A 21,088-nucleotide genomic window follows, 5' to 3' on the forward strand; every position below is an offset into this window, starting at 1 on the left:
GGTCGAGACAACTCAGCCAACACACTAGTAGTCGGTAGGTTTTTAGGGGGCACCTCTAAGGTGCCCTCTGAGTGCATTTAGTGTGGCATCAGTGTGGGTTTATTAAGACAAGGTGTTTGGTACCAAACACCTTGGGGTGCTGTGAAGCCATCATGTAGCTGGGGAACTCGTAATGATAAGTGTCCAGCCCATGTACTCACTATGGCTTTCCTGTGCACTGGGAATATCTATGGGAGAACTTAGATATCACCGGGACATAGCCACTCTCGCAGAAATGCCCTCACATGGGTATAGTGCACCCTGCATTAGGGCTCTAAGGCCTGCCTTAGGGGTGACTTACCTATGCCGAATTTAGTGCTGGCAGGCATGACAGACAGGCATGGGTGCTAAGTTGACTCTTCGGTCTTCTCTGCACCATGACACACAGGCTGCAATGGCAGTTTGCATGAGCATGGTGAGGAGTCCCTGCGGTAGCACAATTTATGCTGCAGCCCTTTTAGTTCCAAGGCCCTAGGTACCAGGGGTACCACATACTAGGGACTTACAGGGATTCCAAAGGGGTGACAATTGTGGAACAATCATACAGTTTAGGGAAAGAACAATGCTACTAGGGACCTGGTTAGCATGAACCCAGTACACTCTCATTCAAAGTTGCACTAGATAACAGATAAAAAGTGTGGGGGTGGGGGGTATGCAACAAAAACCCAGTTTCCTACAATTGAGTTTTTGCAGTTATTTGTTTCTGTGCTTGTACACATGTTGAGTCACTTTTCTTCTCTATTTGTCTTCTGTGATCACTAAGGAAACAAACCACTTGTTCATTATTTTATATGTATGTGCCAAAAAGCATTTTACTCTAACTGCTTGGAATTTATTAAAAAGCATTTCTGATGATTGGGAGGGTTGCATCATTATTTATGACCATAGTCTGACTTTGTCTTGTGCAATTTGTTATGCTGTGAAAGTAATGAGGTTTGTTCAATTGAGTTCCTGGTCAACCACTGTGCTTAAATAATTGTATACACCCAGGTTCCTATCGGGCATATTGGGTAGTCTGAGTCTTGCCTTTATATGTTTTAGTTAAATTGACAACATGGCAGATTTAAGATTTTGCAAATGCCCTGTTTTAAAGAAAGGTAACCCCCAGATAACTTGCAGTGAGCTATTTTAAAGCATTCTCTGAGGGTGGACTATCACAACTAGGCCCATTTTTTGAAACCATTAGATCTTTATTTTAATAACATATTATTATTATTTAATAACATATTAATAAGGCCTTACTTGTGTATCGCACTAGGTATTATGGTCTGAAGTTTTCAAAGTTGGTGGACCAGAGGCAAAGCCATGTAAAATTACCAAGATAACTGATGGCTGTGTGAATAATTCTGATTTAGGTTAACTGTAAGTAAATTCACCTCTTGTGGATATCCTGTAGATCCAGCATATATTGGGATATCATCAACTAAGGTTGGACTACCCTGTTATAAATGCTCCAACTCTGTTTCAAAATCACCAATCCTTCATTTTGCAGAATTTGCTATTCCCTTAAAGACTGGTAGGAAATCCAATGAGCAATTCTTACTGAACAGATATCAGTGAGTGAAATAGATTTCAATCGCACAGAATGCCATTCCAATCAACTTGTTGGAAGCAAAGATAGCGGAAACAAAGATGAGGACAAGTTCCCTAAAAACAGGTCTGAATCCATGATGAGAGTTCTATAGCTCCATTATATAGGATGGAAAGAATCAATATAGAAATCCATGGATGCACCGGTGTCCTGAAGAAATTCATAGCATTACACTAGGATACCACAAGTCCCACATGATGGTTCTGTCTTTGAAGTAGTCGAAGGAGGTATCCATAATTAACCTGTGCCTATGAGGGGTCAAAAGTAGGAAAAGCTCTTTCTCAGAGTAAAAACCATAAAACATGAAGGATTCTGGGTTTTAAACAGGTGACAAGCCGGCATTTTAACCAACGCCGGTTGTATCATTGAACCACAACCTCCACAGGCAATTCATGGCCTGAGCCAGTGATGGCTTTCCGTGTATCCTGAAGCATTCACTGATGGTTTGTAAATTTGTTTTTAAGTTGCCATCAAAAGAGGTCTTCGTAGTGTTAAACTTTAGTTTGATGGTAATCAAGGACAAAAGGAATAAAGGATTTTCTAGATTGATTAATGCCAAAGGCAATTATTTCAACAGTTGACCCATTTCAATCAGACAACTACATCTCTTAAAACTACTACCACCCTTAAAAAATGTCCTATTACCATTGTTATTCTATGGAATAGGGAATTTGTATGGAAATCAGTGTTACCATACATGTGTTACCATACTGATGTTTGCAGGTGGTTCCCTGATTTCAGGCCTTTTCCCGTTGACAAAATCAGCCAGATTTGACCTGGTGAATGTATTCCAGGCAATACCCAGGATAATTCAGCTTGCAAATTATTATATATTACCACACAATCAGTATTCAAGATTTGTCTAGTGCCACTGGTTACAGGCCAATTTGGGAATGCAGGGCTGCTCAGAATGACAGTCTGTAAATCTTGTATAAAGGCAAATTTTATCTTCAGCAATCATGTTTTTCATTACCGGGTTAAGATTTTTCACACTCTGGAGAACATCAACAAATTTTACAATCAATTGGGCACAAATTTCATAGAATGTTAAAAGATGAAAATGTAAATGCTTTATTAAACAAAACACATATTTGCTGATAAAGAAATTAAAGTGAAATGCAAAAGCAGTTCCAATTAATTCACAGCTCATGAAATAATATATTTTATGTAAATAATAAATGGAATGGCTTTTAGCTGACTGCAGTAAATCTTGGTTGCAGCACCACACAGACTGTAATATATTAGAGGTGTTTGTGTGAGCGACTCAATAGTTATACCCAAATAACGATTTACATAGCACTTGCTCATTTTTAATGTAATTTTCTATAACTCTACTCATCCCAATGTAGGGTGTCAGAGCCATAAATTATATACATCAAAATATACATATACAACAAAATATATATCACATCCATAAATTATACAGAGACAATATATCAGATAAATGTGTTAATCAATGTACAGTAAATGTATATACATATAAATCAAAATATACATCACACCCATAAATTATACAGCGACAATATATCAGAAACGCACAGGAAATGTTACTTAAGACAATGAGGAATAAACAAGGCGCAGGAGTCACATATCTTCCTTACTGGTAGGCATTATATTTTAAGAGAGCATGGTCAGGAGAAACACAAAGCCAGGATTTAAAATATAATGCAGTGGTTTGGGGTTGTATGTACTAATAAGACTTTATTACTTTCCAAATGAATACTTTTAAGAAAGGCTAAGAATAGTGATGGATTGAGAAAAAATCAATAGTGTTTAAACCCATGCCTTGCAGTTTGCATGCAGCTCCTTGATGCCATTTTATAGCTCAGGTGCTATATTAGAAGTATTGGAACTTACAAACTGCAAGTAACAAAAGGATCTCTGTGTCAAAGCAGTAACCCACTTACTTATCCACATAAAATGCATGTTACACGTGTGCTTGGCAGCAGGCACATTAACCCATTATACTATTTTATGAATCAAAACTGTGACTAGACAAAATACATATCTCTCCAGCAATGTGCGTGAACGACCAGAGTTATCTTATCATTATAATTATTGTCACCTCAAAAATTGATGTACAACATCTCTCCAAAACGTGCTTAACCCAAAGATGCCAACATTTGAAAAAAATGTCCAGGAACACTTTGCAGCACAGCTATCAATTACTTGCAAATTTACCACACCCTCTGCCCCAAAGCTCCGCCCACTCTAAAAAAACCACAAAATTAGCATAGTTTAACTCTGCCTGCTCATCATAGTGCAAATTATAGGGTCTACTCAATAAACAGAATTGCAGGGAATTGAGACAGGAATTTCAAACTTAAGGCCAAAGTAGCTGAGTTGGAAAAATTCTCCCATTCAGCTGCATTGGAGAATTTTTCCAACTCTGCTACTTTGGCCTAAAGTTTGAAATTCCCATCGCAATTCCCTGCAATTCTCTCCGAAGTGCAATTGCCCAGGACAGCCTCCTCCAACTTGACGGGACTGTCCCAGCAAAATGGGACAGTTGACATCCATGTTAACCTCATACGAAAGTTTACAATGCAGCTTCTTTGAGACAGTTTAAGTAGCCCAGAGCAGATTTATTGTCACATTTCCCCTTGTTGCCAATTTTTTTGCAACAGAGTTTTTCAAATATATATGTATAAGTTGACTATCAGACTTTGCTTTTTATGACTCTGCCCCTGGTGACCCCACCCCCCTGTACGCTTTTCTCAATTCCAGCACTGCTCTTCAATGTCCCAATAATCTAAATTTATCTTAGAGATGACTTTGGCACCTACACAAGTCATTGGGACATCTAAACAGACAAGCAGGACCTACTTCGATGAAGGCGGTTGGCGGAACTAATAGAATAAGTATGGTAAGGCTTCCTTCGAGAACTGTAGCCAGGATGCTCTTTGACATAGCTGCCAAGAATGTCTCCACGCCGCTCGTGATACATTCAGTGCGTTATGCATCACCTGCCTTTCGCTGCTGCTGCCACTCTCAGCGTATATGCCTATTAACTGGGACCTTATGCCTCTGTGAGCCCTGTTTTGGAGACTGCTCTGAGCTAAACCTGTCACAACAAACCAACCTGTGGATTTTGAAGAATGTGTGAGGCATTCCACATGGTCCAGGATGCATGCATGCTCTTGCTCTGTTCTTATTAAAACAACTACGTCACACCCCGCCAAGCCTCGGAAACAAAGGTTGGTGGACCGGAAGCGAGCAGCCAGATTAATGCCATTCCAGCTGCACTGTCAGAACAGAGAGCACTGTTTATATTGGCTTTTGATCAAGTATGGCTTTTCATAGCGGCTGCACAATAAATCCTTTTCTTTTTTTGCCTTCCAGCTCCTTATCCCTGCATGAGTCATTATTCGTCGCTGCCTCAAAGACGCTACTCTGTGGAAATGCAATCTCCGAGGATACCGGGCAGAAAGCGAGGGCGTCCCCCGCTCCATTCCAGCCCCATGAAAATGACAGTGCACAACATGTACTCGACACAGCCAGGCTCCCTCCCAGCGGCGAAGATCCCGAAGAAGAGGGGCAGAAAACCTGGCTACAAGGTACAGTCTGGGACCTCCTTTCAGCAAACAAGCCCAATAGCTCTATAAAATTCAATATACAGATTTTTTACAGCTACTGCTAAAAATCCGTGGCATGGTCAGAGCTGTGCTTTATGCAGGAGCAAGCATAAAGTGTCTGCATTTCACTGGAACAGTTGTCAGCTGAACCTCATCAATGCACATTGTACTTTGAGAACTGAAAACTAGTCAGTGAAATAAAAGCTTACCACTTGCTTTCTGATTGCAAGTTAACTTTTATATTCCCCGGCTATTCGAAAGTAGATGCAATGAACAGCAATGGCAATACAGTAATATTTATTATTGATTATTTATTTATTTATTTATTAGCTATTGACATTTAATAAAGTCTAGATTCGCTGGCTGATGGGCTGGGGCTTAGTTTCAAAACCTCACGTTGTGTTACAGAAGGGATCTAGGATGGCTTATTAGCAATATGGTTCTAAAGCAGATTGCTAAAACAGCAAACATTGGCAAAGTCAGTCGGTCTGTTATTCGCAGCCAGTTTTTTGGCGTTGTAAATGTTTTTTAAATGTTAATAATTTGGGCGGTGTCGGGCCCTTGCTAATGTTAAAAAAAAATACATGGGAAAAAGGAAAATATTGTTTGCTCGCAAAAGGCACACATTGTCATGCTAGGCACTGGCGTCGATGGGACCTACTTTCTGTATGGATGTGCTGCTTGAGAAATACCAGAATGCTGTCACTCACAGTAAAGTTAGCTGACCCACTGCCCCATGCTGTAGCCTTTATTGGGGAAAAGAAAAAAAGAATGACATCACAACAGACCAGTGGATGAGGAGGACTGGACGAAAGCCCTACAAATATATATATATATATATATATATTCCTTTAAAAAACCATAGGTTTCATACACGTTATAGTTAGGAATTAGCATTTAAAAAACCTTGCAAATTCACTTAAAAAACCATAGGTTTCACACATGTTATAGTTAGCTGGACATTTCACTCGTAAAAAACCATTGAAATTCCCCCGTTATAGTTAGTTCAGATAACTATAACTCGCGCGACCGCAATCCACTGCTGATGACGTCACATATTACATCACTCATGACATGGTCAGTGACATCACTCATGACATCATTGATAACATCATCCTTGTGATAGAGTGGGGGTCGCGCGAGTTATAGTTATCTGAACTAACTATAACGGGGGAATTTCAATGGTTTTTTACGAGTGAAATGTCCAGCTAACTATAACATGTGTGAAACCTATGGTTTTTTAAGTGAATTTGCAAGGTTTTTTAAATGCTAATTCCTAACTATAACGTGTGTGAAACCTATGGTTTTTTAAGTGAATTTGTAAGGTTTTTAAATGCTAATTTATGTATGTATTATTATATTTTTTATATATTTATTTTACAATAAACTACCTATGTATATAGTTATAGATTGACTGTATCCTGTAATATGGAATTTTTTTAAAGTTTTTTCACCGTGCGCGCACCCCGCGATGTTTTGAAAAAAAAAAAATTTTTTTCACCCTTCGGGGTCCTTCAGGGACCCCCTGACAAAGGCTAGGGGGTCAGGATCTCTCTACCCTGCCCCCTTTTCACGTTCTCCACCTTTCTTTTTCACTGTCACACACAAAACACACAAAATGGTGGCCGACACTTCCTGATTTCGACCGATTCGAATTTTGACTGACATGTAACCACCAATCAGAATTACGCTTGCGCACGTTACGGTGCGCGCACGGTGCGTGCTTATAGATATTTATGTGCTTTTAACTGCAATTTTCTCAGGAACTACTGAACAGATTGGCACCATATATGCAAAAGGCACATGCCTGACCTGAGGACTACCTCTTTGCCAAATTTCAAGTAATTTTGTTCAGCCGTTCGGGCTGTACCTTCGACTAAAGGTCCTATGGGAAAATGCGTGGGGAAAACGCGTTTTGGGACCCCCCTTTTTTCTCAGCCCCCGCTTGACGAATCACCCCGAGACTTTCAGGGTAGGAGCTGAGCGGAGCGCCCCATTAGTTTTGAAAATTTCGCGAGGATTCGTCAACCGGCGCCAAAGTTATTCAAAATAGAATTTTCAGATTTCCTATGGAAACTCGGTCCTAACTATAACTATCTACTGGCGACCGCCAGTAGATAACATATATATATATATATAATTTTACTAAGATCAAAAAGATCTAGGCTAAATTCGGACCTAAAAATTAATATTAATGTGTTAGGACTGTGTTAAGCAGGCACATCTTGTTAAAATTTGGAATATGAATAAATAAGTGAAGATATCATGAAATAGCTCTGTGATGAGAATTTATAAATAACCAGTATATTGAAAAAACACTGTATTGAGATGGAATAGTTCAGGTTAACAAAAAACAGAGGGTAAATTTAGCTATACAAAAATATAAATGAATTAAATGTGAAGCCTAATAATTTTATAGAAAATCACCAGACTGAAGATACTGCCTTTTATCATTGCAACACTCTGATGATGATCTATCGTCTTATCAAAAGGAGGATTATTAGCCCATAATCTTTTCCACGCTAAAACAGCTCTTGGGAAACATTGATAAATTCGAGTGATACATCAGGATATCATTAACAAAATTATTGTAATATAAATAAATATTGTGAGTTAAATATTGTTTACCAGTATGTCACCCTACTAGATGTAGTTTTTGCTGTTAACTCTGATTGGGTGATATTTTTGTAAACAATTTTTAGGACAAACTATTTTTGTCAGACAATATTTAAGCAAAGATATTTGGTTACCATATCACAGTTTAGTAAGGCCAGTATAATTTCCTACTAGAGCAAACATTTACTTTTTGAATATTTCTGTAACACAATGCCTGTGTCAGCAAGTGGAAGCAGAGGGATACAGGGCAACCTGGGTGCACCTCTCCATTCAAAATAATAACAAAAGCAAGAAGTACTCAGGGAATGAGTAGAGAAAAAGTCTCATGCATTGTCGGGTGGTGTAACATCATGTATTTAAAGGACAAAAGCCCTCACCCACCCAGTGTTGGGTTACTTCATCATCAGGCCCCTCCTCACATTGGTACAGGCATTCATCTGTGCTAGCGGTGAAACGAAAAGAATAACCAGCTCAGTTACTCTCCTCTTTGACATGCAATAACAGATGCAGAGCCAAAACTCATGCCAAGGTCCCTATGAGAGGGATAACACTGCCCCACCAGCGGATACTAAGGCTTTGTATTGTGGAACTTATTTATGACATGTAATTGAGTGACACAACGATAAAGGACCAGTCCTGACGAAAGCACCTGGTACCTATTTAGAGCATAGAATGGGCAGAAACATGTCGACCTCACAATAAGGGTATAATAATCCCCCTTCGTTTTAACTCTAAAATGTGGGGACACCACTAAAAGTAGTTCAGTTTACCAGTAGAGATTTTCATCAGCTTTCCCCTCTGCATCTTAAATATGGTTTATCCCTACACCTGAAGATTATGCCTCCTCCGCCCCCACAAACCTATGGTTTCTGGTACTTCCACCGCAAGTGTTTCAGGGTTGTAACCTACATTGGTAGAATCGCTCTATCAATGTGAGGAGAGCACCAATGATGAAACATGCCTCCCGCAGGTATGTGAGGGCTTTTGCCCTTTAAATACAGACTTCTTTACATCATTAGCATGAGGCTTGTTCTCTACTCTAGCCCTGGGTACTTCTTGTTGTTGTTACAACACAAAATCAAAAAAGAACCACATTTTTACCTATGTAAGAGTAGAACCAATTCTCTGGCATCGTGATCCCTATTAACTCTTTTCTTGGATGCCTCTTAGAATGAACTCCCACCTGAAAGAGATTAGGAAAGCATTTCTAGATAGGTATTGTTAGACTTGGCATCTTTTGGCGTGTTTCCCCTGACTTTTTTTTGCTTTCTGACCTCCCAGTTTTGACTGTTTTTGCTGGCGTAACGTTTCTGCGCACTTTTCGCACTGCTGATCAGTGGTAAAGTGCAGGTGCTCTGTGTAAATTGTGCTATGGATTGGTGTTTCCATGATTGGATATTTGATTTACTTGTTAGTCCCTAGTAAAGTGCCCTGAGTGTGCCGGGGCCTGTGAATCAAATGCTACTCGTGGACCTGCAGCACTGATTATGCCACCCACGTGAGTAGCCCTGAAAAGGTACCTCAGACCTACCATTGCAGAGTCTGCGCGCAGTTTGTAACTGCCATGTCGACTTGGCCAGTGCACACACTTGCCAGTCCCCAACCTTCCCTTTTCATACATGCCAGGCACCCCTAAGGTAGGCCCAAGGTACCCCTGTAGGCAGGGTGCAGTGTATATGAAAGGTAGAGCATGCCCTGGTGTGTGTGGCATGTCCTAATAGTGAATTACAGCCAATTTCGTTTTTCACTATTGCAAGGCTACCAGTTCCCCATAGGAGAGAATGGAAGGTTTGTTTATAACATCTTATAAACATAACTGGCCCAGGGAATTCTGTAAGAAAATAAAATGTAGTATGCCTGAACTCAGAATCTAAAGATGCATCTTTTAGTGAAGGTGCTTTTTACATTCTGCGTTTGAAAATACCACTTTTAGAAAGTGGGTATTTTCTTGCTCAGTCATCCCGTGTGCCTCTGCTGGAATGTGGATTGCCTGTCTGGGTTTTGGGTGACAGAAGGCTGGGGGTAGTCTAGGTAGGTCAGGAAAGGGCTGAATAGGCCTGGGCTACAATGGGGGAAGGGGGGGGGGAGATTTCCTTGCCCCTCAAAGGGCCTGGTCTGCCTCTGACAAATACAGTCTCCACCTCCTGCCAGGAATTCACACCAGAGAAGGCCCAACTGGTTCTGGCCAGGCACAGACACCCTCTGCCTGAGGGATCAAAGGATTTTTAGATACAAATACTGGGTCCCAGACCCCTGAACTTTAGAACTCATCTGGATCAAGAAGACTGCCAAGAAGAAGAGCCGGAGAAGCTGTGAAAAAGAACGACTGCTTTGCTGGGTGCTTTGCTGGGCTGACCTGCAGTGGCTGCTTCTGTCTTGGGTAGTGAAAGGCCTGGACTGGACTTTCTGCAACCTAACTTGTGAGTCTCTCCAAGGGCTTGAGGTAGAGTTTGCCCCCTATTCACTAAGTCTCAGGAACAGCAAAGACTTCAAGGGGCATATCAACAAGGGCTTTATCTCTGCCTTTTTGGCTTTAAAAGCCAAAAAAGCAGAGATAGAACTAGCGCCCTATCAGCAACAGGGTGCTAACATGCAAATGTGCATGTTAGCACCCTTTTACTCTACGCTTCCCCTTGCATCTCTAATGAGATGCAAAGGGGGCGTTCCAGAGTAAAGTAATAGGAGAAATGTCGCTAAGCGACATTTCTCCTATTATCAAGGATATCGCTAACCCTGTTAGAGATGAAAAAAGCAGCGCTAACCGCGGTTAACGCTGCTTTTTTACGTCTGGTATTTTTCTGACTTAGCCATGATATCCTATGTAAGGTGGATATCATGGCTAAGTATGTCTATCCCTATCAGCAAACTATCGCCAAACCTTGTGGGATTATCGCTGTATTTCCAGCGATAATCTCACAATTGGCAGCTTGCGCTCTGAATTTTATCGCTTTGGAGATAAGCGTTGCTGATAGCACGCTATCTCCACGATAAAATTCAGAGTTGGCCGGCGATAATTATCCTCACGCTAAGAGCGCTGAGCGATAATTATCGCCGGCCCTTGCTGATATGGCCCCAAGTTCTTTGACCCGCAGCACTGGGGACAGTGTGTTTTGTGCTACAACCCAAAGAACACCAACCCGACGACATCTACGATGTCACCGCCGACTCCGTGTCCTGAAGGCACCGCAGAGGGCACCGCAACCCTGGTCTCACCGGCGACGCCTGTAGACGCCGCCACCGAGCCGCTGCTTGCACCACGACGTGTGGGCACTGCACAGTGCCTCGCTTCACGCCGAAGCTTTGGCACTGCAGCGAGCACCGCTGCAACGCTGCACCGCGACCCTGGTCTCACTGACAACGCCTGTTGATGCCGCCACTGAGCCACTGCTTCCACCACGACCTCTGGGCACCGCACTCTGCACCACCTTGCTTCACGAGGATGCCTTGGCCTACCTGACGCCGCCACTTCATGCCGAAATCGATGCCGCTGCTTGCACCGTGGTTCGAGGGCACCGCTCGTAAGTCACACGACGCACCGCCCTCATTCCGCACCGCAGCCTTGGCCTACCGACGCCGGTGCCATCGACTCCAGTTCATCAGCCGACGACAGCACTTCAGTGCCGACGACACCGCTGCTTGCACCGTGACCTGCTAGCATTGTGGCGAGCACCGCCTTCATCTCGTACCGCGACCCTGGTCTCACTGACGACACCTGTTGACGCCGCCACCGAACTGCTGCTTGCACCGCGACCTGTGGGCACCGCACTCTGCACCACCTTGCTTCACGAGGACGCCTTGGCCTGCCTGACGCCGCCACTTCCTGCCGAAATCGATGCCGCTGCTTGCACCGTGGTTCGAGGGCACCGCTCGTAAGTCACACAATGCACCGCCCTCATTCCGCACTGCAGCCTTGGCCTACCGACGCCGGTGCCATCGACTCCAGCTCGTCAGCCGACGACAGCGCTTCAGCAACGACGACGGCGCTGCTTGCACCGTGACCTGCTAACATCGTGGCGAGCACCGCCTTCATCTCGCACCGCGACCCTGGTCTCACTGACGATGCCATCTGACGCCGCCACTGAGCCACTGCTTGCACCGCGACCTGGGGGCACCACACGCCACACTGCTGCACTTCACACCGCAGCACCCAACGCCTATGGGCGCCAGCGCTCCTGACTCCACCAGAGAGGAGCTCGACCTGCAACGCGAGTGACTTCAAGGGTCTCAGCGCCCTGCATTTCTCACAGGTACTGTTTGCGGGTCTTCCCGACACCGTGTTGGCCCGTGACCCCGCGATCAGCCAGAACTGTTGGATTTGTTGTTCACAACGCCGTGGTAGCCCGGTCGGAGCTATCCACACAAGGAACTTTTTTTAATCAGCGTATTCTTGGAACTGTGAACTTTTAAGTATCGTATTGAGGATTTTTATCGTATTTGGTCTTGTCTTAAAGTATATAAAAATATTGGCTATTTTTCTAAACTGGGGTGGTGTCCTTTTGTGGTGCGTACACTGTATTACTGTTGGTTATGTGAAAATGCTTTACACACTGCCTCTAAAATAAGCCTGGCTGCTCATGCCAAGCTACCAAGGGGGTGAGCAGGGGTTATTTTAGAAGTGTAACTCCCTTTTCCTGACTACTAGAGTAGTGGTTTTTGCCTGGCTTTGGCCCACGCCCTAGTCTACCAAAATCCCATTTCTAACCGGTATGAATTAGTTTAGTCACCACTCCAACACCTTGACAAGGTAAAGAAGATATCAGACCGGTTGCTATCTTATGAAGGCCACTGGATGTAATGTACCTTGTTTAAATGTATAGGTGGCCACTAAATGTGTCTCTAATGTAAGATTCTAGCCTGCAGACGGAAAGGAATTTGTGATAAATCTTCACCACCAGTGAGATCCCATAGAGTGACTACTTTCATGAATGTAACTGCCTGTTAGTTGTTAGTGAGATCCTTTGGAAAATTATTTAGTAGAATAAGGTGCTGTGAGGACAGAAAGGTAGGTTCGAAGATAAAAAGAATTGGGATTACTAAATTGTTCCTTAGTATGGACTTCCCAAACATCATCAACTTTTTGGAATACGTCATTTGGTCCAATCTCATTTGGCATATATAAAAAACCAGCAATCATACATGGAACCAGCATTGAGGATTTTCGCTTGAGGCTTAGTGTCTTCTGTTTAAGATTAATAAATACTATGGTTATATTACTTATGCTTTAGTGAGCAAGTTTGTTGGATGGCTGCGATCGGATGTATGGAATCCATGCCTGATTTTCAGTGTGTCTAAATGAAGCGGCATTCAACAGAATGCATTCCACATAAAATCACTGACTGTCACTTAAGCAGGTTCTCTGATAGATTAACCCATGAGTAACTGAATTGCTGCTCAGTCTCCCTTTGTCTATTGTATGAATGAGCCTTCCATCATACCCCAAGTCTTCTATAGCTTCCATTCATTTGATGGCCCACCTTTGAACATCTCTCATTGCATTAACATCAGTTTCCTATATTCTGATATACGTCAGTATTTTCTGGAATAGCAACACTAATCGGCTCATGTCCATAGGCACGTTAACATAAATGTGAATATATTTGGACACTGTAACTGATGGACATATAGTGGTTTTACGCTGTTATTATGATCATATATCATAAGAGTCATATTCTAACTCCCATAAGAACTGTGATGGCCCTATCTCAAGGGTGATAATGCCAGAGAATATATGTCCACCCTGAGTTATTTTGCCAAATGAATTTGCAATTTTCCGTCACAGTACACTGAATGAGGATATATTCTCTGACACAGCAACTCCAAAAGGCATGTATTCACCTAAAACCTATATTGCGAAATGTCTTATTTCTGCTTCAAAGTAAAAGTTGAATGTCAATTCTTTTAAAGCCTCTTTCAGAAACAGCCTTATAAAACGATCTTTTGGGAATGACAGCTTGCACATGTACTATATAGTTGAGATATCTTTTCATACACTATGTATTGATAATTTATATTTACACGAACTTGGCCTATGCTGTACACACATCTTGACCTTGAAAACGAGTGATTTACAAAAATAACGAACATATGTGTTTGTGAAATACAAATATTTGCTAATTCATGCACACATTATTGCAAACCATGCATAGTCTTCATTTTGTACAATGTGCAGATTAATCATGTTTTATTCAGATATATTGGTGACAACTCATTTTTTAGGTCTTGCCTGACCCAGCGCATGCGCTGGTCTGGCGAGACTTATTGAGAGGGCTCCAAAAAGTGCTACCAGGCCAGCCTAGAGCCACAGTGCATGTGCGCGGGCGCGCGCGCCGCGCTTTACCGCCATTACTTTCGGTTTCGCGGCCGCACGGCCGCTTTGATGTTTGATCGTGATCACTTTCACTTTCGCGGCCGCAGGGCCGCTTTGCATAGCCAATAGGTCTCGCTTTTGGGACCTTATAAGTATTTAGTTATGCAACTGTTGCATGGCTAAACACTTATAAGGTCCCAAAGGCGAGACCTATTGGCTATGCCAATGCTTGTTTAAATTACTTTTATTACTGCAAAATGTACTAAGTTCATTTAAAAGGTTTGTAAATACCAACAAATTTCTTACTATGTGGGTGTGTATTGTATTTGCATTCACTGAAATTTCCTACTGTCCCGACGTTCACTTGACGATCCTCGAATTCAGAAGTCCATTTGAATGTTAAGCATGAAAAAATGCATGTTTTGTACAGTGTGCACACAAATGACACATTATTAAGCATGAAATACCTCTCTATCTCTATTTTGGTGAATCATGCATACATTACACTTGCAAACATCACTGCTATTTAACATATGGAAACCCCTCTAGGAATTGCCTCATAAAAGTATTTTTATATGAGGTTAAGCAAGATATCAGTTCTATTCTTTTCTTTTATTTTGTATTCCATTAGCATGTCATTCTGCCTCTTCTTAGGGTCAGTGAATGTGAAGGTGCTGTGTGCTGGATTGATCACGGAAGTGGTCTTCTGGCATGGTGTAACTTTCCCCCTATTCCCATTAAATATGTAAACAAGCATTGGGTCATAAGGGGGGGCAGCACAGACCACAGACCAGCTTGTTGGTGTGAAAAAGACCGCTTTATTGGAAACAGGTGCACCTTACACAAAAAACCCTTGGCCTGTGCCGTACAAAACTAAACCTCACTAAATATTGTCCTCCTACTTTACCCCCAACCCCTCCCCTAAACATGTTCCCCCCTGCAACAATTATAAAACAACTTGCAATTTCCTAACCTTTCTTCCCCTACCTAACTAGGTAAACTTCCTATGTTCTTTCATGACTGTAACTATACCTCATTATACCCCAACTGACCTAGGAAAAACGCCACCCCAAAGACATATAGCGAACTGGAACTATACATCATTATACCCCAACTGACCGAGGGGAAAAAAAACAAAGACACATAGCGAACCACACCAGCACCTGCTCTAGCGACAACCCCAATACAACATTGTGGTCTCGCCGATTCACCTGCTCCCAAGGAAACCACCTAAAATAACATAGTCAAGGGTCGCACACAAATAACCCTCCAAGAAAAAAGGGGAAAAGACACAAACCTCGTAGGGAGGGAGGGCGGGGAAAAACTAACTGCCCACTATCCTCCCCACCGGCTGTTGCATCACGCACCACCAAAATGGTGGCCCGCGACACGAAATGGCCGGCTATATACTACAATAGCCCAAATGTAGCCTCACCTCAGCCCAAAGAGCCCAAAACCGCCCAATGGAGCCGAACTAGCTCACTGGCTCTGGCTGCCCCACGGCCCCGCTGGTCGGCCGCCCCCCCAAAGCCCTATTGGGCCAGAAGGGGGGGGCTGCACAGACCACAGACCAGCTTGTTGGTGTGAAAAAGGCCGCTTTATTGGAAACAGGTGCACTTTACACAAAAAACCCTTGGCCTGTGCCGTACAAAACTAAACCTCACTAAATATTGTCCTCCTACCTTACCCCCCACTCCTCCCCTAAACATGTTCCCCCCTGCAACAATTATAAAACAACTTGCAATTTCCTAACCTTTCTTCCCCTACCTAACTAGGTAAACTTCCTATGTTCTTTCATAACTGTAACTATACCTCATTATACCCTAACTGACCTAGGAAAAATGCCACTCGGAAAGTCGACACTGGCGGCTTTCCGACCCCCCATTAGGACTCCTGACGCTTCGGGTATCTACACACACCTACTGCCCTGTCCAAAGCCTCCTTCAGCTGTACTCTATACAATTTCATGCCATAGCGGGACAGATGCACCTAGTCTTCCCTGAAAAAATACACTGCTGCATAGCGCAGCTCCGGATGTTCCATCCGTCCAAAACCTTCCCTGTCCCAAAAAACTCTCATGTCCCTATTAATCTTCCTCCGCGCCCTACCTATGGCCGACGGCCGTTCAGCCCCTCTCCAACATCTCCTAGGTATAAACTCAGACCATATGAAATGACAACCAGACCACTGCCGCTGGATCTCCAGCAAATCCCGCATCATTTGTTTCAGTAACGCCAAGCCCTTGCATTGCACCAGATTGTTTTCTCCTAAATGAATGGCCAAGACATCCGGGCAAATTCCCCCCTAACTACCTTACTCAGTGCTGGAAATAACTCATCCCACCTCATGCCCCCCTTCCCTTGCCAATAACAACGAAAAAGCCTAGGATCCAATTCTAGATTTAAACTCCTGGTCTTGTCCCATTCATATCACTCCGCTCATTTCACGAAAGAGTGTCCTAAGATGAGGATGGACAATCCTGCCACGGTCGGTCCCGCCACCGCACCTGAAAAGACACATATGTGTGACAAGTGATAGCAAATCAAGCCTCCTTCTCCCCGAAGCCCCGCATCCTTATGTATGTCTTATAACAGTCCGATTTCCAGTGCCCCAGTCGCATCAGATCCTCCCTCCCCCAACCGCTCTTCGCCCCATCTGTTGCCCCACCTATCCGAAAGGAGTGCGTCCCAAACATTCTGGGGTTCTCTCCCATAGCGCGAAGGGCGTGCCGCAGAACCCAAAGTAGTTACGCCGCTGACACCCCGCCGCCCTCGGCCTGGCAAAAGACCTCCCCCGCCTCATCACTCGCCCTGGACACCAACATCTCACCCCACACGGCGGGGCACACCACTCGATCCGCCACGGGTCCCATAACCACGCACTTCCCCACTCCCCACTGATCGGTCTTCGAGCACCGCAAGAGAACCACCACCTCCCTGGTCCGCAACTCCACCTCCCCCCACCGTACCCCCTGCTTCCCTCTTGCTCCCAGAAGCTCCGACACCCGAAAAGCCCTGAAATACATCCACGACATTAGCGTGGAAAACAGAATGGCTTCCTCCCGGCTGCAGCAAATCTCCGGCATGAGCCTTATCAAACCGACGAGAATACCCGCCGTTAAGGGACGGCGCTGCGAGGCATTGGCGCCTCGTTCCCTCGCCCAGCCTTCCAGTAAACGTGCATCCAGTTCACCCGCTGACGGCGCATAGCCCCACCACAATTTCCCCATGAATGCTATGGCTGACAGCTTGCCCGCGATCATCACTTTGGACATTCCCTTGTCCATCATTGCCAAAATGAAGTTCACCACCTGCTCGCCCCTCACCCAATGACTGTCGTGCCACGTTGCCCCACTGTCCAAAAAGTCCCGCCAAGCCTGCTCGTAGGCCCTCCAAGTTGAAACAGCCAATGACCCTCTTACCAGTTGAACGACCCTTTCTCTACTACTGACCACATCCCTGTCGGCACCGGGGTCTTGCATTCGTCCACCTCCATGGCTAGCCCATTGAACCTCTGCCACTGTGAACGAGACAAAGCATCTGCAATGTCATTGTCCACCCTCGGCACATGCCGGGCTTGAAATAAAATGTCATGTTCCAAACATTGCAGCACAAATACCCTCAACAACTTGAGCACCTGTGGGTCCCTGGCTGACTGCCTATTTACGACATGTACCACCGACATGTTATCCACCTTGAAGATCACCTTTTTGTGTGCCAGATCCCCTGACCACACTGTCACCGCCACCACTAGGGGAAACAGTTCCAAAAATGCAATGCTCCTCCCCCCGTTCTGCCACTGTGGGGGCCAAACCTCAGCGCACCACTTTCCCTGCCAATACAGTCCAAAACCACCTACCCCCGCCGCGTCCTAGGATATGGTCGCGTCCCATTCCCACTCCTCCAGGGGGGCCATGGGGATACCATTAAATCGCTCCAAGAATGCCCGCCACATGCGCAGATCCTCCTTCGTACCCGCCGACAGGCACAGATGATGGTGCGGTAGTGTCAACCCGGACAGTGACACGCCCAGACGTCTGCAAAAGATTTGCCCTGCTCGTACCACCCGGCACGCAAAGTTCAAGTGCCCTAAGAGAACCTGCATCTCACGTACCGTCACCTTCTGCTTGGCCAACATGGCGTCAATCAACAGCAGCATGTGCACCTTCTTGTCTCCCGGCAAACGGGCCTCCATGGCTACCGAGTCTAGCTCTATGCCCAGAAATGACAGCACCGTGCTGGGACCTTGTGTTTTCTCTGGCGCCAGGGGCACACCCAGGTAGCCCATGAGCTCTGTAAAACTGTCCAGCTGCTGCTGGCAGTCTGCCGAACCGGGCAGTCCCACCAGGAAAAAGTCATCCAGGTAGTGCGTCACCGTCTCTTTGCCTGTGTGCCACGAAACCATCCACTGCAAGAAGGTGCTGAACAGCTCAAACAAAGCGCAAGAGATGGAACACCCTATGGGCAATGCTTTGTCCACAAAGATGGACCCCTCGAACTAAATCCCCAATAGTTGGAAATCCTCTGGGTCTACTGAGAGCAGCCGAAAAGCTGACTTGATGTCGCATTTTGCCATGAGGGCACCCATCCCCGCCGTGCTACGTCCACGGAGGAGTAAGAAACCGACGACAGCTCGGCCGCTATGTAATCATTGACCGACGCCCCCTCCAGCCATGATAGATGCTGAATCAGCTGATACTGTCCGGGCTCCTTCTTCAGCACCACTCCGATAGGGGAGATAATCAGGTCCTGAATAGGTGCCTCTTGAAAAGGCCCTGCCATCCGCACCTCCCGGACCTCCTTTCCCAGTTTCTCCCGTACCACCGCCCCATGTGTATTGGCAGATTTTACATTTTCGGCCCATCTGGCAGCACTTGGACCCTTGTACCCCAGCTGGAAACCCTCCCGAAACCCCTGCCAGAGCAGTCCAGCGTCTTCGGTCCGTGGATAAGGCGCCAAGAAGGTTTCCAGCCGGTCCTGCTTAACTGGCGTATGAGCCTTTCCCCATATTACCCTGTCCTCCCCTACCGCCCCTGCCCCCAGTTGCTGCCCCGCCGGAGTGAACTGCTGACCCTGACCGCAGCCTCCCGTCCCCCAGCATTGCACCACTGTGTGTCGCCCCGCACATTTGGAGCACTCATGCCGGAACCTGCAATATTGTTTCACACAGGCGCCCTTATTAAAATCCCAGCACGCGCCCGCAGGAGTTCCGACTGTGGTCCCTCCTTGCCCCACCCCCCTGCGGGTGGGGCGGTTTGGAAAGGGACGGGGCGCGAGCAGAAGCCCGCTGGCCGTGTATATCGTTTTGACGAACTTCGCCCCTCCCATGGTCTGCTGGTAGAGGTCCGAATCGATTTCCCCGCATTTCGCCTCCGGGTCCCAGGCCCTACGCGCCCGGAACTCCTCGTCATAGTGCGACCAAGCGTATCCCCCGTACGTAACCTGTGCCCGCCGGATCACGTCAATGTATTTGAAGAGCGTGACGGACCTGTCAGGGTACTTATCGCAGTATACACTGGCGAAGATCAAGAAGCCCACCGACCAATTCTCGATGTTCAGGGGCACTCTCGGCCTCCTGGCCAACTCCAGCTCTTCCTCCTTGGACCCTTCCTTTTTCCGTCAGCTTGCGATGCAGGAGCTTTAAAATATCCACATACTCGCCCTTCCATATCTTCTCCTTGGTGGCCAACAACAAGTGTGCCCCCAACGGTTTTGTGATGCCCATATACGGCAACTTGCGCACTGGGACATCATGGCTCTCTTTCCCCCCTTTACCCTCCTTGGGTGCCCCTACATCGTCATTTCCCCCGAGGCCCCGCTCGTGCCTGGCTCCGCCTCCTCCGGTCCCACCCCCGCATCCCGCACGTACGATCCTTTACACTTCCCATCCTCCCCCCCATGCATCCGTGCCGACTGAGACCTTGGCCTGTGGTGGCCTGCCCGCTCCACTCTCCATTCTGTGCCATGCCTTACCTGGCATCAAGGTCGGCGTCCGCACGGGATCCCGCCACCTAACCAGTTGTGCAGGTGGAGCCGTCACTCTATCCGGCTGGGGTCCCTGTTACGCCTCTCTCTGTAAGAAACTAGGCACAGCGTTACTCAGAGCCCCCCCCCCGTCCTGACCCTCCCCCGCCCCCTCTCCACAATTTCCCCGTCCTCCACACTCTCTTCATCGTAATCCAACTGTGCTGGGCCGTCCTCATCGGACTCCAGCCCTGCCAGCCCTATGCGCTCCTGCCACAGGCCGCCCTCCGCAGGCTCTAGCCTGCTCAATCCTGCCCGCTCCCTACAGGTGCGGAGCAGGTCGCTTAAGTCCACACTCCCTCTCCTCTGTCCTGCGCGCTCTGGGTCCCGCTCCGTACTGTCGGACCTCCGCACCCCGGCGGCCGTATCGACCCTTCGGGGTTTGGCTAGCGGGGACTTACGCCCCCCCCTCCCAAAGCCCTATTGGCAAAAACGACAGGTGTGGCATTGACTGCCAGCCTTTTGGCTTTCTCAATGCTTTTATTTTGTTATGGTTTTTGCAAAACTCTATTGTTATGGTTTTTGGAAAACTTTTTTGTTGGGGAAGCTGCAGGGTCCTCGTCAATCTGAAAAAAAAACTTTGCTTAAAGTATAGATATATTTTGGGCTTAAGCAGCACACATTACCATAGTAATTCCTTACTAGCACTGTGGGTGTGTTCCTTGTGAGAACAGAAAGCATTTCCAGCAAATGGCTAACGTGGGCTAGCCCGCATGCCCCATGCTGCACGCTTTAGCAGGCGGAAGAAAATGTGAATAACACAACAACAGACCAATTGATGAGGAGGGTTGGCTGAGAGCCCCTATAAGTAAGAATATTATGCATATCATTTTAGTAAAATCAAAAGATGGCTAACACCAGGCCAAAAAATGCTCAACAGTGTGGAAGAACATTGTGGATACGATGAGGCACAAAAAGCATAAAAATACCCAAAAGT

The 21,088-nt window shown here is 45.8% G+C and overlaps 1 protein-coding gene across 2 annotated transcripts in view; it reads left to right on the top strand.

Moving 5' to 3' along the window:
* SCML4 (Scm polycomb group protein like 4) overlaps window positions 1-21,088 on the top strand; it is a 552,972-nt gene that overhangs the window by 287,401 nt on the left and 244,483 nt on the right. For both annotated transcript variants that reach the window (XM_085611210.1, XM_085611211.1), the window contains exon 3: window positions 4,973-5,187. In XM_085611210.1, the coding sequence (XP_085467336.1) occupies window positions 4,973-5,187 (215 nt within the window). The remainder of the gene's footprint in view (window positions 1-4,972; window positions 5,188-21,088) is intronic.

The sequence above is a fragment of the Triturus cristatus genome, chromosome 6, assembly GCF_964204655.1.
Source record: "Triturus cristatus chromosome 6, aTriCri1.1, whole genome shotgun sequence".
Lineage (NCBI taxonomy): Eukaryota > Metazoa > Chordata > Amphibia > Caudata > Salamandridae > Triturus > Triturus cristatus.